Source organism: Gavia stellata, chromosome 2 (genome assembly GCF_030936135.1).
Source record: "Gavia stellata isolate bGavSte3 chromosome 2, bGavSte3.hap2, whole genome shotgun sequence".
NCBI lineage: Eukaryota > Metazoa > Chordata > Aves > Gaviiformes > Gaviidae > Gavia > Gavia stellata.
This window is the reverse complement of record NC_082595.1, coordinates 2,023,609-2,043,515: the sequence shown is the minus strand read 5'-3', so window position 1 is coordinate 2,043,515 and position 19,907 is coordinate 2,023,609. Positions and strand designations below refer to the sequence as shown.

Sequence of the window (19,907 nt, the reverse complement as noted above, 5' to 3'; positions counted from 1 at the left end):
CAGCAGCCGCATTCCACGGAAGCTGTAGCAAGAGTACCACAAATCCTCTTGAGATGACAAAACAGGAGTACCCCTTGAACTAGATTCTAGAACAACCTCACACACAGGCAGAACCCAGAACAGATCACCAAGCCGGAACCCACTCAAGAACCAATCACCAAGCTAGAAACCTGCTCCAGAACCTCCCTCCCCACTTGGGGACCAGCCCATTGATCCAAACACCACTTGAGGAAGATCCTTCACCTCCAACTCCACAATTCACACCCCTCTAAAAACCACTGCTGCCAAAAACACCACCATGGCCCTACAACCAACCATTCCCTGAACCCGCCAAGTCTGGAACCCACGCACTGTACAACCAACCTCTACAGACTCCTGAACGTAGAGCACCCTGGCAACAGCAAGTACAACACTTCCCTTTTCAAGGGCAGGGATCCAACTTGAGCAGAGCCTTGACGGGAAGAGGCAGATCACACCCACTATAGACTGTGTGCTCATAGTCTCTACCAGAAAAGTAACTAGCACCATCTCAACATGCTCCCCAAGGAAAGGAGCTTCCACCAGCTCAAACAATTTCCAAAGCATCCCGGCATGTCTTTTCCTCATCTAACAGCAGGCAGCTGCCGCCTTCTTCCCACAAGACTCTCCTCTGCTCTTAGCCAGGATAGCCACACAAAAGGTGGTATCACTGGATGCTCTTTCATCACCAAACTCATAGCCATGGGTGCTCACATCTGATATTAAATGAAAACATGGTGACACTTGTTCTCCTAGAACTGCTCTGAGGGCTTGCTGTTTGTTTGTTTGCTTGTTTGTTTGGGTAGAGAGAAGAAAAGGAAACGTTTTCTAGGCAAACCAGTTTCCATCCGTAGTATCAAGACCATCTTGTCTGTCCTGTCTAATGCAAAAGCAGGAACAAGCATCTGTGAGAAAGTAATGGGGCTGTGTAAGACATCATCCTACAGTTACAGGTCCTAAGAATACTGAAACACGTCTGGGGAAAAATAATGACTAATAATTACTAAATCAGTATTTAACTTTGGAACTAGTTAACAAAACAGTTAAAAATTGGTATTGGACAGCTAGAAGTCCTTATAGCCAAGTTTCCTATTCAAAACATTATATACATACCTGCTTCAATCTGTCATAATCTAGACCTTCTGACTGTACTCCATTGGCACTGGGTTGCCCCGTTGGTGTAGATTTTGGTCTGCAGTACAAAAACATATCCATGAATTACTGGTCAGTCATTATTACAGGATACATAGGACTTCCCCACCAAACTTGCTAACATTCGTCTATGGAAAACACAGTAAAGAATCAGAATGAAAAAAAATGTTGGGAGTGGGAGGGTGGGAAAATCAGGCAGACCCAAAATACCACACAGAATAGAAAGCAACAACCAAGAACATTTTCCACACACTGGAAATATTAATTACCATAAGAGTTATTAATCCAAAACAAGAACTTTTCAAGTAGCAGACAGGTTTCACTGTCAGTGGTTTCTGATTTTTTCATAATGGGCATGAAAAGCTGAACACCTTCAAATGTCAGACACTTTTCCCTTCCCCCTTTTCAACTGCTTACTCATTTCAGAAGAGGCCCTCTCAAAGAAACACTCCCACTAATGACTACATGTTGATGCTGTAACTGTATGAATGCTGTGGAATCACCCTGGCAGATTTTCAACATTTGACAGGACATGGCTGAGCAACCTTATCTAACTCCCTTCCAACCTAAATTATTCCATCAATTGCTTTCTAAAGCTACTGAAAGCAAATACTGTAACAGCAGCAAGATTTATAAGACAACACTTGGGAGGAAGTTCTAGTGTTTTGGACTACGTCATGTTCAATGTTTGCTTATGTACTCCTCTCTTAAGACATCGAAAACTTGCTTACCAAGTTCATCTCGCATTTTTAACACACATTCCAGAAGAAGCGGGTTTTCTGCCTTCTCATTTCTCTTTTCTGATCCCCTCTGTTTATACAAGGTGTAACTCAGACTTATGTACTTCCTACACCTCCACAGGGCCTTGCATACCTACAGCTACGAGCGGAGACAGAACCTAGGTGCTAACAGCAGGAATACAGAAACAGTTCTCCAAAGCAGGGATGGATGGATGGGTGGGCAGGCGGTGTGGGACAAAGAGGGAGGAATGTCCTGCTGTTCTTAATTACTGTTTACATCTTGGCTAACATTCTCTCTCCATTACTCTATAAAATGTTAAGCCAAAAAGAAGCTGTTGATAAAATTGCTGACAGTGCATGTCAAGAGGTTTCCCCAGTGTTTAGAATTGTCACAGTATGTTAACATTATGGAAGGGCAAGGTATTAGTAGACTAAACTGGGTCCTTCATCATCCTTGTATGTGGCATCACTGAACAAAAAAGCCTGACCTAAACACAGTGTCTCACTTCAAAATTCTTACATAGGAGGAATTCATTAAATACTGCATTTTTCTGGACTCATTACCTGAAGGTGCAGCCTTATTTATTAAGATGGAAGCTGGCCAGGAACAAAAAAAGACAAACCAGCAGGGGAAGCACAGTTCTGTGCTTTATCTTCTCTCCAATACACACTATAAAACTATCTTTCTTCAGAATAAAGCAGAATGTGTGAGGGACACAAGCAGTATATCCATTGCTTTAGTTTTTCCATTTATTTACGTATTTTTAATTTAGCCAACACAAAAAAGCTGTGTTCTCACTCAGAAGAATAGTGAACCTATATATATATTTGTTTGTTTTTGCAAAATCAGTACCTTCAACTTTCATGCATCTTCCCTTACAAGACAGCAGTTCATCCATGAAGAAGTTGTCTGATTATACTGTCTTTGTTCAGTACGAGCTGAATAAACCTCATACTGGATTGTCTTGATGACTTTTATAACCTGACAGGACTATTTTCTTTTTTGCTAACTGAAGGAAAACACTCAAAATGTGACTCCCAACCGAAAAGGGCATGCACGCCAAAATGTCATTTTGATACTACAGAAACTTTCTCAGGTTTGTGCTCTCCAGCAGATACTTTTACCTCTTGTAGGTTCCCAGCATGAAAAATGTTAAGAAACAACATGGGACACAAGAGTTGCCTATTTTTCCTCTCCCTAACCTGTACAGGGCATGCCTGTGTCACTGAGGAGCCTGGCACATTCAAAAAATTAATGAAAACCTTCATACACATTCATAGCTACTGAGTAATTCTGCTGACAGGACATTTTAAATTGGTACACCCGAGCCCATTCATCTTTGCAAAACGTAGTAACTCCAGTGTAGGTGGTAGAAACCTCTTGACAATTTTTTTTAATGCTTCATGATTATTTCTGTGCACTGAGAAGTTAGTTATGTCAAGCCCAGTGGCACCCATTTAGGAAGAAACCGCCAGCAGTTAACCACGCAAAATAGGAGTCAGCAGAAGGGATTGTATTAACTGTCCCTTTGCTGCTGGACTTTGCATCAAAGCGGAGAGGTGCAGGAACATCCTGTGTTGTTATACCAGCTTGGTTCTTCACTTGGGATCACAATACTCAGTTGCTACAGCTGTTTAGACTTAAGTCTACAGCTGTTTAAATGTAAGTTCCAAGAGAGAAATTGCTAACATTATTATTGCTTGAAACACACCGAAATGAAATACACGATCCACCGAGTGAGACAGAAGATGAAATATTCAATAACTTGATAGTGGAAGAAGCTGGAAAACAGAATTCACCTTGCAACCACCAGAAAAATCTACAGTGTGAATTAATGCTATGAAGACAAACCACAGTTTAGGATCTTTCACGAAACTCTTTAGATATCGACAGTGCTTAGTTCATTATGAAAGAATTCCTTGCTCAAAAACGTTCATCAAGAAGAGATTTTTGGCAATTGCTGCTTCATCATGTATCTGATATTTAAAGTGTTACTCGCAGTTTACACCTCAAACTGTGAACACATATACTATGGCATTACAACATTTACTCAACATGACTGAAAAAAGAATCAGTGTCCTCTCAAATGCAATTCCTGGCAATTGCTAAGAGGGACCTACTACCTGCCTTAATGGAAGAACCCAAACAAGAATATGCTTTAATATTTTAATAAAATTACTTATGACTTTAATATTTTAATGAGATGACTTTAAAGAACAGCTCTCCACAGACAGACTGCTTCATGTTTCTTTTGCTTCAGATCTTTAGAATAAAAAGACAGCTCTACCAATCATACACTATATACTCCCCCATCTGTCAAAAATCTCAACAGGAAAGCCTCTTTATAGACTCTACCACTCAGTCTTAGGAACGTATTCCATTTTTACTTTCCGAAATGCAAGACATTCTTCATTCAAATATGAAAGCTATAATTTGTAAACTAGATGATTTCTAATCTCAGGCATATCTAGCTGTCTTCCCCCCAAAATTATCCTATTCTTCCTTCTTCAACTTGCTCAGAAGAAAGATTAATGGTGAATGCAGTTGCCGTTAACTATTAAAATTTAGTGAATAAAACATCCCAACCATTCCACCCTAAGATGGCTAAAGAGCTCTCCCATGTGGTTTTTCATAGCATTGCCTAACACGACAGGCAACCTCGATAGTCCCTTAAACACCTTAAATCAAGCATGCAAGTTAAAGATTTTATTCATGCCAACATGCAGAATACACCACCCAAGATAAGTAAAGGGGAACTTTTCATACAAAAGATTAAGTAGTCACCACAATGAGTGCCTTCATGAAAAACAAAGCTGGAATTTGACTCAGTAATTCTGAGGGGCTCTGTAACACGTTTACCTGTGGAAAGATCTTAAAACCTGAAGGCTTTCAGTGTCAGTATTTCATGACTGCCGCTACAGAAAGCGAAACTGAGATCTACAGTTTAAAATATACATGATGTTAATTCTAACTTGTGAATATGTTCCCAACAGAAACATTAATTTATGTTTAATGAGTCCTTTTTTTTTTTTCTTTTTTCCTCTCCTTTCTGATGTTTAAGTCAGGCAAAAATCTATTTGTTATCTTTATAAAATTTGCGAAAAACAGATGTGAAAACTCACCTGGAAAATTTATTGCTATACCTGTGTATCGAAACTTACACTTTTTTTAAAACCTGCTTCTCAAAACACTGCAAATGGTTCACTAAATCCTGGCATATCCAACAGGAATTTGTACCTTTGCAGGTGGCGACTGCTAGAAAACCACTACTTAATATGAATTCATAGCTGGTTCGGTTCTTAATCCATCTCAATTTGCCTCTGACACCATCTGCCTTTAACCAGCTTGTCCCCTGTACAAACAAAATGTGAAGAGGAACCTGGTGGTGCATGTGGTGATTACCAATCCTCGTAGAAAAAGTCCAACCCTGAACTGCTCAAAATGGTTATTACAAAGTCTCAAATCCCAACAGGATGATACCTGTTTAATGAATCATAGAACCTGTTTTCAGAAGCAAGCAGATTTTTCCACGGAGAGTCCCGTCTACGAAGGGGAGAAACACTACCTTAACAAGCTATAATAGGTCTTAATTTTGTTCAGTTTTAGCACCTTAAATACCATGGGGTTTCACTAGTTGCGGTCCAAGAGTTCTATTTGAATGTTTCAGGAAATACTAAAAGCACATAGCTTAAGTCTTTTCAAAGTCTGCTACAAAAAAAAAAGCCTGATTTTAAACAGGACACTAGTTATTTTAAAATACTTAGAAAATTAACTCTGAATAACAACTCCTCATTGTCTACCTGTTTGAAAGCTCCAAAGAGAAAATGTTGCTTACTTGCCAGTTTCTTAGGTACGCTTTGTTTAATCCCCCGTAAATGACTCATATCCTCTCTGTAGAGGTCAGAAGCAGGTTCTCGAGCCTTACCAGATGAAAGATAACCCCTTTCGGCAAACACGGTACTGGTGTTTCAAACAGCAGCACCCTTTGATTAACTCACTCAAAGAAAGTTACTTTAACAAGCTGCTTGCTTAGATAGACTTGGCAACTGTCAAGAATTAAGGAAAATGCAAGGATATTCAAGACAGACTTCTACTAATACCTTTTCTTTCTCGGTCCATGAAACATTCTTCATCCTGGCAGGGCAAGCTGTCAGGACTGACTAGAAAACTGTACCAGCAGCCTTAAAATATATGCTGTGGCACCTTCCAGCAGGTTATGACAGCACTGGAAAATAATACTGACATTCGATAAACATGGAATTCTTATTTTGGAAGTACTTTGAGAGTATACACCCAGTAAGGCTCTCATCAAGCTGATTTCTATCACCATTTTCCATTGGATGACTGGAGACAAAAGCTTGATGGAGAGATTTTCTCAATACATTTCAAGAGAAGCCTCACAACTCTGTACTCCTCTAGGTCAGAAAACATTTTTAAACAGACCTCTAACCTCTGAATTTCACCAGCTGAAACAAGATCAATGAAGTAGGATGCATAAAACAGTTTACAAGAAGCTATGGCTGTAGGGTCAGCTAGAACGAAGACTTAACGGTATCCCAGACTCCCCAAAGGTGTCTGTTATAGAGAGTTGCCCTATTTATTAATCCCTTCACTTTCCTTTCTTCAATTGCTTATCCATAGAGTATCTATAGCCAAAGGACCAGGTCAGCAACTATCTTAAACAATATGAAATATTACACAAATTATTTCTGTGACAAGTTCCCCCTCAATGCCATGTATTGATACCTCGATCTGCTTGAAAACAAGAGACCTCAGTTAAAGCAGGTAAGACCTACCAGGTGAGGGGGAAGAAGGTAGGGGGAAGTCAAGGCTAAAGGTAACGCGGTATTTTGTTACACTGACAGTATAGCAGAAAGGACATCACCACCAATGTCACCTGCGCTTTTTGACAACGAACAAAGCAAGCAACCAGAATCAAGGCTGCAGGCATTTTAAGCCCCTGGACTTAGTTATTTCTGAAAGACAGACAAGGATACTGATATAGGCTGAAAGGGTTTAGTGCCACATTTTAGAATAGATGATCTTGATGGCAACCTTGACCACGAGTAATGCCACTTAGAGGATAATTGTTTTTTCCTCTCTAACCACCAAATCTTGCATAGCTGTTTCCAACAGGCCAGAATTTTAAGGAGAATTCAAGTAATTTCAAACACAGCATTCTCAAGTTTAACACATTCTTTTGTTTTCTCTCAAGAAATTCAGGTAGCTTTGTCAGATTATCACAGATCAGAATCCTTTAACCTCTGTATGTAGAATATACAGGAATTCTAAAAATGAACCACAAGCCTTCTGCTTAATGTAAATGTCAATTAAATATACCTCAAAAAATAGAAGAAATTGCTAAAGCAGCCATTTCACTCTTTCGCTGAAATGCCTATCGAAACACCCCCAACTGCCTACCAAAGTTCCAGCTTTGACAAGTTACCAAAGATTGGTTAATGTACTGAAGGATGTATAATACTTCTATACTTCTTTAGGATGGACTTCCTTGGATTGGTATGAGATAAATACTGAAAACTGTCACAGGATCAAACCTTACCAAGATGGCTTAAATATCTAGATAACCATTCTATGACTAGCACAGAAATAGAAAGGAGAAAACCTATTCACTAGATTTACTACTGAATATATGAATCACAGCACTGAATTTGGTTTTCCCTTGCAGGAAATGTCAGACTTGAAAGAAAGAGAAAGAATTAAACATTCCTGTAGACAAACACACACGTTAATAACTGCAGTTATACACCAGCAATTGTTAAGGAATCTTTTTGGGTTTTACTTTTGACTTTACTGTCAAAAATTTTACTTACTAGCATTCTCCAAAAGCAACTCTTCATTCTTAATTAAAACTGCCAAAAGCAGTTTCACAGCAGTAATTTTAAACACATACATTTTGCTTTTAATACTATCAAGGTCATTTTTGCTATTTTAGTCCAGTATCTTTAGCATCATGAGCAACAACAGCAAACGAAAGGAAAAGATAGCTGGTACAAAAGGGAGTACCTGGAAATAACAGGTGACTTGCTTCCATTCACCGTATTTGTTCTTTCCCAAGGCTTTCTTGTTAGTTCTGGAAAACATAGTGAGAAGATTAAAAGCTGTCTTTTTCTATTTGTTGTGTAATTTACATGAGGAGGCTTCAAGTACCTGGCAACTTAAGTCAGCTGTTGGGGGTTTTTTTGTTACTACATTGCATTAGTTCTTTCATATTAAGCTATCTCCTGTTGTATTCATCTTATTTTTAGTCACACTACCATTTATGTTGTGATACCATCTTAAAAGTCTCACTTTTGTTCTAGATGTTGTAAATGCCATTTAATTCTTAATCCAACTGGGAGACGGTCTGCCTATACATTATGTATTTTATTGCTTCAGTTGTGAAATGTGGAATTCTTGGAACTGTAATCAGTCAGCTTCAAATACTGGGGAAAGATGTTTTTGAGGTAGACGAGTTTTCCTGAGCTGTTAATTATATAAAATTAATTCAGTGTAAATTTCAATGAAGCAACAGCAGGGATGATACAACCCCACACAACCAGAATACCTTTCAGTAACAAGGTATTTATTTTCCAAAGCCTTGTCCCCAAGAAGATACTTCTAAAGTTGCAATATATCGTTACACCCTTTCAAAATAACACAGACTCAAAACAAAAGGTACATTGTCCTTGGATCCAGAAGAGACTGTAGTTTACTTACCAACTGTGATACTAGACAAAGTTTTACTGCGCATTGTTTCTCCCATCTGGGCAGCTTATACTCTAAGAGCCAGCACTCTATTATACACTGCAAAAGAGGACTTTTGAGCCTAGTCTACAGACATGAGTCTAATTTGTAGTCAAGCTTTAAAAGCCCAACCTTTCTTTACCCACTCTCATGCTTCACTTTCCATTTTGGAGCCTGCTTTCAGTTCTGCTTAGAATCCTCTCCAATAAAACTTTGCCTCGCTATCCTGAGTTTATTACCGTGACCTAAAGTCACATGTGAAAGCTAGCTTTATTGTGCAGGTTTGTTTGTCAACAGCAGACAGACAGAAATCACAGGCAAAACAAGACAAACAGTTCAGTTAAGGACTGTTTATTTTGTGTTCTTGCATGGTGAATGAGATTTTTTTTTCCCTTTAGTTGTCTCACCTAAGCCCTTCCTCAGGACATACCTATCACCACAAATGCTTCATTCCTTACTGATCAGGTTTTCATTCCTTACGATCTGTACAAGTTAAAACAGTCTTTCTGTAGTGTGAATTGTTATTAATTACTTGCTATTGTTACTTACTCAGGACTTTAACATATCACTGATCTTATCAGTCTTTGTTCCAAATTTTGCATTTATTTACTTGTTTTGCTCCCTTTCTTTTGTAATGCTCAGCTGGGCAAGCTGAGAGGCAGAAATGCTTTTTCAGAGTCTCATACTGACCAGGAAGTTCTCTGGGATGCAGCTAGATGCTGAGAAGAATATATGAATTGCACAAGTCTGCTAGCATAGCCTGTGACCCAGCCAACTACAGTGTTGCCAGCTAGTAATGAGTCTTAAGCTTAACTTGATATCCAGGCTTCAGGACTTGTCCTTCCATAGGGGTTGTTTTAGCAGGATTTTAGCTGTATCTGCAAAATTATTTGAGAAACTTTTGCTGTGGCTGCAGCTTGCTCAAGGACCCCATGATTATCCTTACCTAGCTGAAACAGCAAACATTATCCAAGGGTCATACATCTGTTGCCTATCCCATGGTTTTGAGCTTGTTTTCTTTACATTATTACCTAATATGTTTTAACTTAGGTTTTACTTAGCTTCATGTGACTGCGTATTTCTTCCCCTTTAAGGGATATACCATATACAGAGAAGGACTAGTATGTTTAAGTAATCAAGGTGTAACTCCCCCTGTAAGCAAGAGGAGAGAGAGAACACATCCCCCCAACAGAGTTGAGATGTATCAAAATAAACCGAAGGAGACCCAAGCTCAGGACAGAACTGTCCCCCTTTCAACATCATACTCCTCCTGACAAAGAATGTGGAACTCACCACAGTGAATGTGAATTCACCACAACAGCATATAGGAAGGTTAAGCACAACACCAAAGGAAGAGGTAAATGCTAGCAAGTCTGTCTATAACAATTTCAGCTATATTATTAGTGGTAATTAGACATAATTACACAAATTTTTGACCTGGCTTCTGCCGACTATGCCAAGCATTCCTCTTAAAACATTTTAAAGACATGTTCCAATGATGAGGCACAGCATTACCAGAGCATTTTACATCATCCAGAAATGAAGGGAAATCTCTCCATTGGAAGGAAACAGTCAAACCTCTGGATGCATTTGACATTTTTAAAAAGTTTGATGAGGCTTGTTATCATGACAACCCATTAAAGGAACCACTTCACTTCTACTGTTTTTGACTTCCCTCTTTTGGGCCTATGTTATTAGAAGAAGTGTTCCAAAAGCAATCATTTCCCCAAGGCTAATACCATTTCTCTGTTTAACAGAATGAAGCAAACGCCTAAGCTAAGGAGGGGGGGAGGGGGAGAAGTATGAAAAACCATAGTCATTTATTGCCTTGCAGTCTAATTTCTTTACACTACCAGCTCTATCTCAATACTAACAGTTTTCCAGTTATTTCTACCTGGGCACACTTAGCTCCTAGCTCTCCTTTTTATCCCACAGCCAGTGGCCACCTGGGTTTTGTTCACCCTACAGCACCGGTTTTCAGTATCAAGGCCTGCACACCATCAAGTGGCTGAATCACCTGGTGAAGAAGTATTCGCATGGGCACACAATCAACAGAGAAAGCTAGAACATACTGAAGACTGGTATATTCATTACCCAGTCATTTTCCTTCTGCTTCCAGTATCTTTTGGGATGACAAACTGCAGGTTATATGGCACATCCTCCCCCTTTTTGTATGTGCGTAGGGGGAGGTGGTGGCCAGGGAAGCTAAGGGTACAAGAAGGTACTACTAAAGGACAGGAAAAGAAAGTCTTGAGTGTCACTTGAGTCCTTGTAACACAAGTGTTTACTGTATAAATATATATGCATGCTGAAAACACATCTTGGCCAACTACAGAATTGGTGAGATGTAAGCTTTCCTTACTCATTGCAGCAGAAGTGTTGGCTACACAGTTCCAAACTCTGCCACAAGCATACCTCAGCAGAGGAATCCATGCATTCATATTGATTTAGAAAGAACACTTGCATGTGAGGGAATCTTTACTAAAGTACCTGGAAGCAGCAACTGTTTCTGTCTGACTCTGATAGTCTTGTACATCTGCCTTGAAGGAAACAAACTACTGTCCCAACTCGTGTTCAGCAATGACTGAGACAACTGCTTTCACATTCACTACCAACTGTTTTCCATGCATCAGCCCCATAGATTCGACACAGGAGGACCCTATACCAAGTGCAGTGTTTCAGTGGATGTTCTTTTTATCTGCCATCTTCTGAAACCCTTCTGAATCAGGATTCATTCTACAGCAAAATGCCAGGCTGTAATCATGGGAGAAGAGGCAGGCTCCAAAATTCAGCATAGCCAACTGAGATTTGCCATTAGGTTTTAGCATTATAGAGTCACAGAGTTCACAAACCTGCACTACTTACCAGGTGTGCTTGTTGAAGAAACCTTGGAAGTTGAAGACTCTGATTCTTCCTGATTAAACGGGAGGAGAGAGGGAGAAGGGGGGCAGAAGGAAGAGAGAAAAATAACCACCTTTGACTCTTGTGAATCTAACAGATTAATCTCAGCTGTTCAAATATTTATTTCACTTTTTGTATAGATTTAAATGGTTCTGCTCAATTGTATGTAGAAAATGTGCAGGCACTATGCACTTCACAAAATAGTGATTATGTGTATACATAAGGTAAAGTATAAATAATCTCTCATGTACACCATTAGAATCTTTCTCATAATCTAGTATTGAATAACGTAAAGTGGATAGTATTTCGATAGTATTTCTCAACTCACAGTTTTATCTTCTTTCTGCTCTGGTTCTGTTGATCCCTTTTCAGCAATTCTTCTCCTATAAGCAGAGACAAAAGTTACCAAGATCATCATGGCTTTAAGACGGAAGAATGTTGTTTAGTGTAATTAGAGACATACACAGCTCGATAGCTAGATAATTGAAAATTAGTGTTTAAAAAAGTACTTTCAAAATACTTTCAAGGACAAAGCCCTCCTGTCAAAACGACCGTGCAATTCTTGCTCCTCTTGAAGTCGGTATCCCCTCCCCTACTGCTGCATGAAGACTTACACAGAAGAAAAGTACTCTACGCTCAAGTATAAATGCTTATTCACAAAACGTTATCAACTTCACAAAGCAACCACATGAGCAAGCCGGTGTTTATTTGATCCTTAGCCAGCTGCAAAGAGGCACCCCAAATCCTACCTCTCCGATGACTAAGCGGCTGGAGCTCAGGAACAGCTCCTTACCTCCTGGCCAGCAGGGCGCTCATCTCTTCCATCAAGCCACTGCCTCCCAAGGGAAGTGGTCCATTTCCACGGCCACTGTCTGCTTTAGATGAAGCAGAGCCGCTGCCTCCTCCTCCTCCACTTGAACTGGAGGAGTCTTCACCCTTCACGATACACAAAATAACAGCAGATGTGCAAATACAACGATAGCCAACTTGACGAAAGAAGCAAAGTTCACATACGAGAAAGAAACAACTGCATAAAGATGGGATGGGCTGATAGTACATCCTGTAATGCTTTTTTAGCAATAAGTTAAGCCTACCCCAAGAGTCTTGATACGGCAATCAAACTTGAACAAAAATTACAACCAGTTCAGGAAGACAGGATTTAGAGACAGGAATTGGAAAAAGAAACAAAGAGTCGCATTTACCCGTGAGACTTTCCTAAGTTTGGCTCCAGCAAGCGCAGCTGCTAGTCCAGTTAAAGGGCGATTTTCTTCGGACACGAATCCCACTGAAAATCCAGAGGCGGGGAGAGGGGGAGCAGGAGGTGGAAGGGGAACGGGAGGAACTTGGCTAGGAAGCGGAGGAGGTGGTGGTGGTGGCGGAGGCGGCCCTGAAGGTGGAAGTGGAGGTGGTGGTGGTGGGCCAGGAGGAGGTGGGGCTGCTACTGAAGACTGAGCTGGGCCAGGGGGTAGGGGAGGTGGGGGAGGAGGTGCAGGTGGTCCTTGGACAACACCTAGTATCAAAGAGAAAACAAATAGACTATATTAAGGATTTAGAAAAGAAAGATCTTATTTCCATTGAAATACCGGTTCTTTTGCTCAGGGTACGAGACTTTAATACTCGTAAGGGTCCTTTTTATAGGCAAGAAAACACTGCAAGTTTCAGCAGGAGAGAAGCATTCTTATTAAATGCACTAAAAATATTACATAGTATGCTATAAGAGATCAGACAGTTTCAGAGACTTTTACATACAAAACCCATCCGGTCAGGTTCTGTGCTGCAACCAAGAAGAATCTTACACTGGGAAACAGGCAAAGCTTTTATGAAGAGTCAAGTAAGGCACGAGCACCAGACCACGTAGGAACAATACTGTTTGTCCAAATGGTGCTAAACACAGAGTGACCTCTCATTGTACTAACAAGCATTTAACACACCGCCCAAACATCTGAACCCTTGAACTGTTTGAGTTCCAACACTAATTGCTAAGCTGCATAAAAATCTTTCCTCTAAAAAACATTCCAGGAATCAACTCGAATAATCTAACACAAACACTAATTAGTGAGTTAGAAGACTGACATATTTTAAGCTGATGGGAACAAGCTCTTCCTTTCTTATCTACCTATCTTTAATGCTTTAAATTCACATTAATATGCAATACAAAACGTGTTTTGAAGAAAGAATATTCTGATGATTACTGTGTTATTATTATAGGAACAGTTTAAGAAATTGTGACTAGGAAAACAGCCCCACACATCCTCCCCCCGCCTCGCCCAAACTGCCGTAAGCTACTCAAAATGCTGCGCAACCACCTTAAGCAACCTTGACAGGCAGGAATTTCACACGCAAGTCTTCCTGCTTTCCTACTCTGCTAACCACTGTGTAAATTCAAAAGCCTTTTGAAACTCTCTTGGCATCACTCACCATGCAAGAGCACACTTTTATTCCATACTACAAGCGAGGCCATTCACCCTATTTCCACTCCATCACAGAGTAGCTCACTCCTTCATGTAAAACGAGAGTATGGTAAAAACAGGATCTACTCTGCATGGCTTGTGTTGAAGAAGCCACAGTCTACTCGTTCCCCAGAAGCCCCTTTGCCCACACCTTTAGCCAAGCTACTGCAGACTTATGTACGAAGACCTAAATCTATTAAATCAATATAAAAGCAGGATTCAGGTTAACAAAGACATTTACATCTATGTAATTCACATTTCTATCACATTGGTAGAGCATCCATTAACACTGTCACCTGCTTAACCATACAGCCATATATCAAAATACGGCCACTGTCCAGAAAGAAATGCTGTAGGTGTTACATACTACTTTCTAAATTTGAAACTACATAGAGTATCAAAGTGGTTCAGATTATTCCTCGCTTAAGGTCATTCACATGTCCAAAGCAGCACATACGTTCTTCCATGTTGGCTGCCATTAGGAAACTAATGATGCTGCCTGTTAACACCGTGTTCCAAGGTTAACTAACAGTGCAAGATTTACCAAATAAGTATTCAACAAGCTCTGTTCTCGACAGATGAGAGCTTAAGAAATCGGAATTTTACTTATGACAGGCCACAGAACACTGGCTCTTCTCCACGGAGCTTTAAAGTTTCCCTTACCCCAGTTTTCCAAACGGTATTTCGTTGTGGTATTAAGATCACTGCAACTTTGGAAGCATTGTATTAATTCTTCGGGGCAGTTACGGGCTTTGAGACCAATTGGTTTCGACTGCATTCCTGATTAGTGCATTAGTAGCAATAACAGAAAGCCTTACCCTGCTGGGTCGTAGGTTCAATCGGCTGAGAGGCTGCCTGCAAGACTGGCTCAGAAGCAGAGGAGTCTCCCAGCACAGAGTTTAGAGAGTTCTCAACAGAGGCAGGGGTAGCTGCAGAGGGAGAAGGGAGAACACTAGGCTTGGATGAGGGAGTCGAGGCATTCGGGGAGTTGGGAGAAGGAGAAGCTTGAGGTCCAGAGAGTGACAGAGGCGGAAAGGAAGGCAGTGGGGGGGGAGGAGGTGGCGGAGGCGGAGTTGGACCTGAGGTAGAAGGTGAAGGAACCGGATAAGCCAGGTTTTCAGGAAGCCCGTTAGGAGCCGTGGGAGACGTGGACATTTGGGTCACTGGATTACAAGCTGACACTGGGAGGACAGGTCTCGGACCCGTAGCTTTGCCTGGTGGACTGCTTATCATTACTGGAGGAGATGGGGGAAGGGGGGCAAAACTGGGCGCGGACCAGGCAACAGGCTTTGTATTTGGAGGCAAAGTCGCCGGGGCATTGACAGGAGAAGGGGGCCGAGAACTTTTGTTCAGCGGACGAGGAACCGTAGCATAATGGGGGAGAACAGGGTGGAAAGCCGAGCCTAAAGATGTAGCAAAACGTGATGCAGAGTGCCTTAGAGGCGGTGTAGGGGGAGTGGAAGTCGGTGGTGCAGAAGTCACTACAGCGTACTCCGGTGTGGCCTCCGACATTGGTGCTGAGACTGCTTTTGCATATGATGGAGGAGGTGCTGAAGGAGGCTGGCAACTGGAGTATTCAGGAAGTGGAGTGCTATACGGGGAGTTGTCGAAAGATGGAGCTGGACAGAAGATGGAAAGCAGCAGCAAAGGCAGGATAAAAAAAGGAGAAAGAGAAAAAGGGAGCTAATGAAGCAACAAAACCAGCATTCAAACAAAATGTATAAATGTAGACTACAGTTAGTACCAGAGGATTAGGCACAAGTGAAAATACTGTTAGGAAAGTTTTACATATTATCAACAGCTGCTTTTAAATTTTACCAACTATTTTTGTGCCAACATTCGAATTTACAAGTACTTTCTAGAGCAAGTTTTCTCAAATCCCATCTGTGAGATGGATTTGATACAGGCTTGATTAATGAATCTTTTTATCAGCTTTTATCTTCTTGTTTGGTTGCAAACTGCAAGCAAGTGTAGTGATCTTAACATTTGTTACAACTCCACTAACAAAACTCATACCATAGGCAGCAAGTATCATCTTTCTCTTCCCCAGAAAAAGCTCCATCGCAAACTTGAAAGTACTGGGAATAAAACTACCAATAAAACCCTCTGCTCTGAAGTGACTAGCTCTTACATAGTATTCCTTGACTTATACCATGAGCTGACTTCTTATGCAAATTGAGTTTGTTACTAAAGAACAACCAAGTGCTTGACATGTGTTCCATTATATTACCAAAATGAGAAAGCTTTCAGTTATCACTGGATACATTTCCGCAGGCAGTGCATTATCTTATCTACAAATATATATAATACATTTCACTAAAATGTTACTACAATGATAAATCAGGCAAGGCTTCACAGTGAAAAGCATTTCTCATACTATTACTTCGCCTTATGTAGGTACATACCTTCTACATTAACACACTCAACCTGGTATGTTTGAGGTTTGAGGGGTTTTTTTCCAAATTATGTAATGAGAATACATCTTGTTTAAGAGAAAAAACCATGATAAAGTATTTAGAAATTTCAACTTCTCATACTTTAACCAGTGTTGGAGGTGCCCAACATGATTCAAGTTCTTCAAGCAATCAGAGAGGATGGCAATGGAGTGAGTAAATAGTGCAAAAAATTTTATTTCATAAAGTCAAAGATCTTGGACTTCCTACCATAAAAAAGGAAGCAATTCCAGCAAACAGAAGCCTGAAATACTGACTGTTGGTGCACAACTGTACTCACTGCCCTTTGTTGCTTCTCTCCCACTCCATCACCCAAACACATAAAGAGTAGTCTGGTACTTGAATACACTCAGTTTTGAAATTCTTACCAGCATTTGAAATTCTTCTCTCTCTTTCCCATTCCAATTGTTCCCTTTCCAACTGTTCTTGCCGTTCTCTTTCTTGCCTTTCCCGTTCAAGTCGTTCAAGTCTTTCTCGATCCTGCCTCTCCTTCTCTTGTCTCTCCCTTTCTAGGCGTTCTTGCCGTTCTCTCTCCAGTTGCTCCTGTTCTAGGCGCTCTCTTTCAAGTCTTTCCCTTTCTAGCCTCTCTCTCTCCAGCCTCTCCCGTTCCATTCGTTCACGATCCAGCCTCTCCCGTTCCAGCTCCTTCTGCCTCTGTTGCTCTTGCAACTGTCTACAATTGTGAAAAAAGGAAAAAGACTAAGCTGCAAAGCGAAAACCAGAAATATCAAGCAACTGTTAGAGGATAAGAAGAGATAAACTAATCAACAATCTTTGCACCAGCGAGAACAAAAGCACAGCATTTCTACCTACATAAAATTCTTAATTCTACATGTTATTTTTCTGAGCTGGATAATAGCTGTATTATGCTTACAGTAAAAAGAATCATATATCCAATTTCCTCTTAATTAATTTAACATTCTGAGAGATGGCTTTCGAGAGGTAAGAATACAAAGCTGTTGCTGATAATTTACTAACTGATGCAATCTTCCCAGTTTGGGATATGGAGTTACTTTTGTTCTTTGCACAGTATTTTATACTTGAAGCAGTGAATAAAAGTACATTGAAATAGTAGTAACACAAATGCTCATCAAAAAACCCATCCCCAAACAAATTACGTTTTTCAGATAAATTAGTTAGCTGGTATTTGCCCAAATTTTACAGAAGCATCAAAATGTATATGTGTCCCTCTCCACTCGCATACTACTACATGCACATACAACTTAACTGGCATCAAGACAAGAACACCATGAAGGCAGCGGAAAACTGGACATGGTCAGAAAAAAAATCCAGGGTGCAGCAGCCAGGGAAACACTGCAGGGAGCTGGCAGTGTTTCCAGCTCATGAGAGTCTTTGCAAAGGAAAGCAGAGAGGGGGAAGCCGTGGAGAGCAGGAAAACAAGTAAAAGCCAGGCAGAGGAAATATAAAGAACTTCCTAAGGGTAAGAAGGAATCACGCACAATTCGTTGCCAAAGCTACTAGGTTGGCTGAAATAAAGGACTTTACAGCTTTTTCCCCACTGTATTTTTGCAGGAAACAACCCTTTTGCTTTTTTCCCCCCTCAACTTGTTTTATATTTTCTTTAGTTTTTTTTTTCCAAATTGTATTAAAAAAAGATACATGTTTCTAGTTGGCTAAAATACAGCTTTTTGATTTTCAAAGCTTTTTCATCTCTTGGGGGAACTCACTAGTAAAGCAAAAATTAGGCACATCCTCCTCAAAGCTGTGGCCAGCATGTCCTGTCAGTACATATCACTGAAAACGTTCTTAGTTATTGTCCTCTATTTGAATTCTTATTTTCAAAAAAAATCATGACATTTAAAAAGAAAATGTGTATATAAAGCACACAGCCATTTTTTGCTGCCATGCTTCAGATGCAAACTGAAGATACCTTCTCACCGAGTACAAAGCACAGGCAGCTTTTAACTATAAAGCAAAAAGGAGACCTACATTTTAACACCTTAAGCTACTAGATACGTGTTTTCTACAGAATGCCACTGGGCAATCTTATTTGGAAGGGTCATTAGTAATTCTATACCAAACGCTTACAGCCATGTAAAACTGAAGCCTGAAAACAAAGGGAACTTCAACTACTTCATTCCTATTCATGCTCAGAAAAAACTGGCAGAACTGGAAACCCAGCTCATACAGTGTTACTACTGAAGTCCATCCTCTTTCAGAACAATGTTTTCCCTTTAAAGAACAAACAAACAAATCCCCTGTAAAATACTGAAATTTTGTAATTGCTATAAGCAATTAAGTTCCAGTTATGTACAGCAAAAGGACTTTTCCCTACTGAACTTGTTACCCAACATCCTCAGAAGCTGCAAAGTAGTTCTGCTCCTGTATCAGTTCTTCCATCAGCTCCTGCTCTCCCATATAACAAAGTTGTAATAGCAGTCATTAAGAAATCAGGGCTGCAACTCAGCTTGTTAAACGCTTGATTTTTAGCCTCTGAAGTCCACCAAAAAGTCTGGTAATTGACTAATAGATATTTCTATAAAATATCAAGAGAATACAATATAAACCACAGAAATTTAAGCTCCAAAAGGGATATTAAAAATATTTTTGGCATTACACTTTTGCTTGCTCTGTATTGTACAAAACTAGTTTTATTATGTGCTCTTTCCCCCTCAGATAAAATCTATTATTAGAGGAAAGCAGGGTTTTCATCATGGGTAACTTCAGCTTGGTCATCTTAGGCTCTTTTTTTGTAAAGGAGAGGTGGATGCACAGAGGTTTGTAGCTAAAAGGCTATTCAGAGCAGGAGTCAACATTTACAGACTCCAAAGCAGCTTTTGGTTATTTTGTTCATTCTTTTTCATTCATCTGCCAGAAACCAGCATATTCTACCTAGAAATGTACACACTGTTAGTCCTAAAACTAGGAGGTAGATAAGGCATGTAAGGTTATAAACATTTCATGTTATATTTAGTTTATGAAACTAGAAGGTATCAATTCACCGGGTTTAGTAACACATCAAGCAGCTGCCAGATACTTAAATTTTCTTTTTCTTAAAGAGATCTTCATTTCTTTACAGAAACAGAACCTCGATATATGTCACTTCTCACATAAGAGCAGTGTCACCGAGGCAGTTCTGCAATAAGACGTAGCGAGAGCTGTGCCATTTCATATTTTCATAAGCAATCTGGAAAAGAAACAGTGAGGTGCTCTTGACTAAGCTCCTTAATATTAAGTTATTTAGGATAGCAAGGACGATGACTGATTATAAAAAAACACTGATGGATCTTCTAATTCCAAGTAACTGGGCAATAAAATTGGCAAATAAAACTCAACTGAGACATAACTGCAGTGATGCAGTGGAGAGAGGGGAAATCCGCTAAATTCATGTATAAAATGCTGGACTATGAGTTGACTACCGATTCAGGAGTGAGATATTAGGGTTATGACAAGCAGTTCTATGACAACACCCATTTATTGATGTGTT

General features: G+C 40.1%; 1 protein-coding gene across 4 annotated transcripts in view; it reads right to left on the bottom strand.

Annotated features, from left to right (window-relative positions):
* ENAH (ENAH actin regulator) overlaps nt 1-19,907 on the bottom strand; it is a 99,886-nt gene that overhangs the window by 5,581 nt on the left and 74,398 nt on the right. Inside the window, exons 5-13 of one of the 4 annotated variants that reach the window (XM_059830055.1) lie at nt 16,828-17,132; nt 14,825-15,625; nt 12,759-13,066; nt 12,350-12,492; nt 11,885-11,939; nt 11,521-11,569; nt 7,936-8,002; nt 5,392-5,454; nt 1,132-1,210 (exon numbers count right to left, since the gene is read on the bottom strand). In XM_059830055.1, the coding sequence (XP_059686038.1) occupies nt 1,132-1,210; nt 5,392-5,454; nt 7,936-8,002; nt 11,521-11,569; nt 11,885-11,939; nt 12,350-12,492; nt 12,759-13,066; nt 14,825-15,625; nt 16,828-17,132 (1,870 nt within the window). The remainder of the gene's footprint in view (nt 1-1,131; nt 1,211-5,391; nt 5,455-7,935; nt 8,003-11,520; nt 11,570-11,884; nt 11,940-12,349; nt 12,493-12,758; nt 13,067-14,824; nt 15,626-16,827; nt 17,133-19,907) is intronic. The other 3 variants (XM_059830060.1, XM_059830068.1, XM_059830075.1) reach the window with 3 other exon arrangements.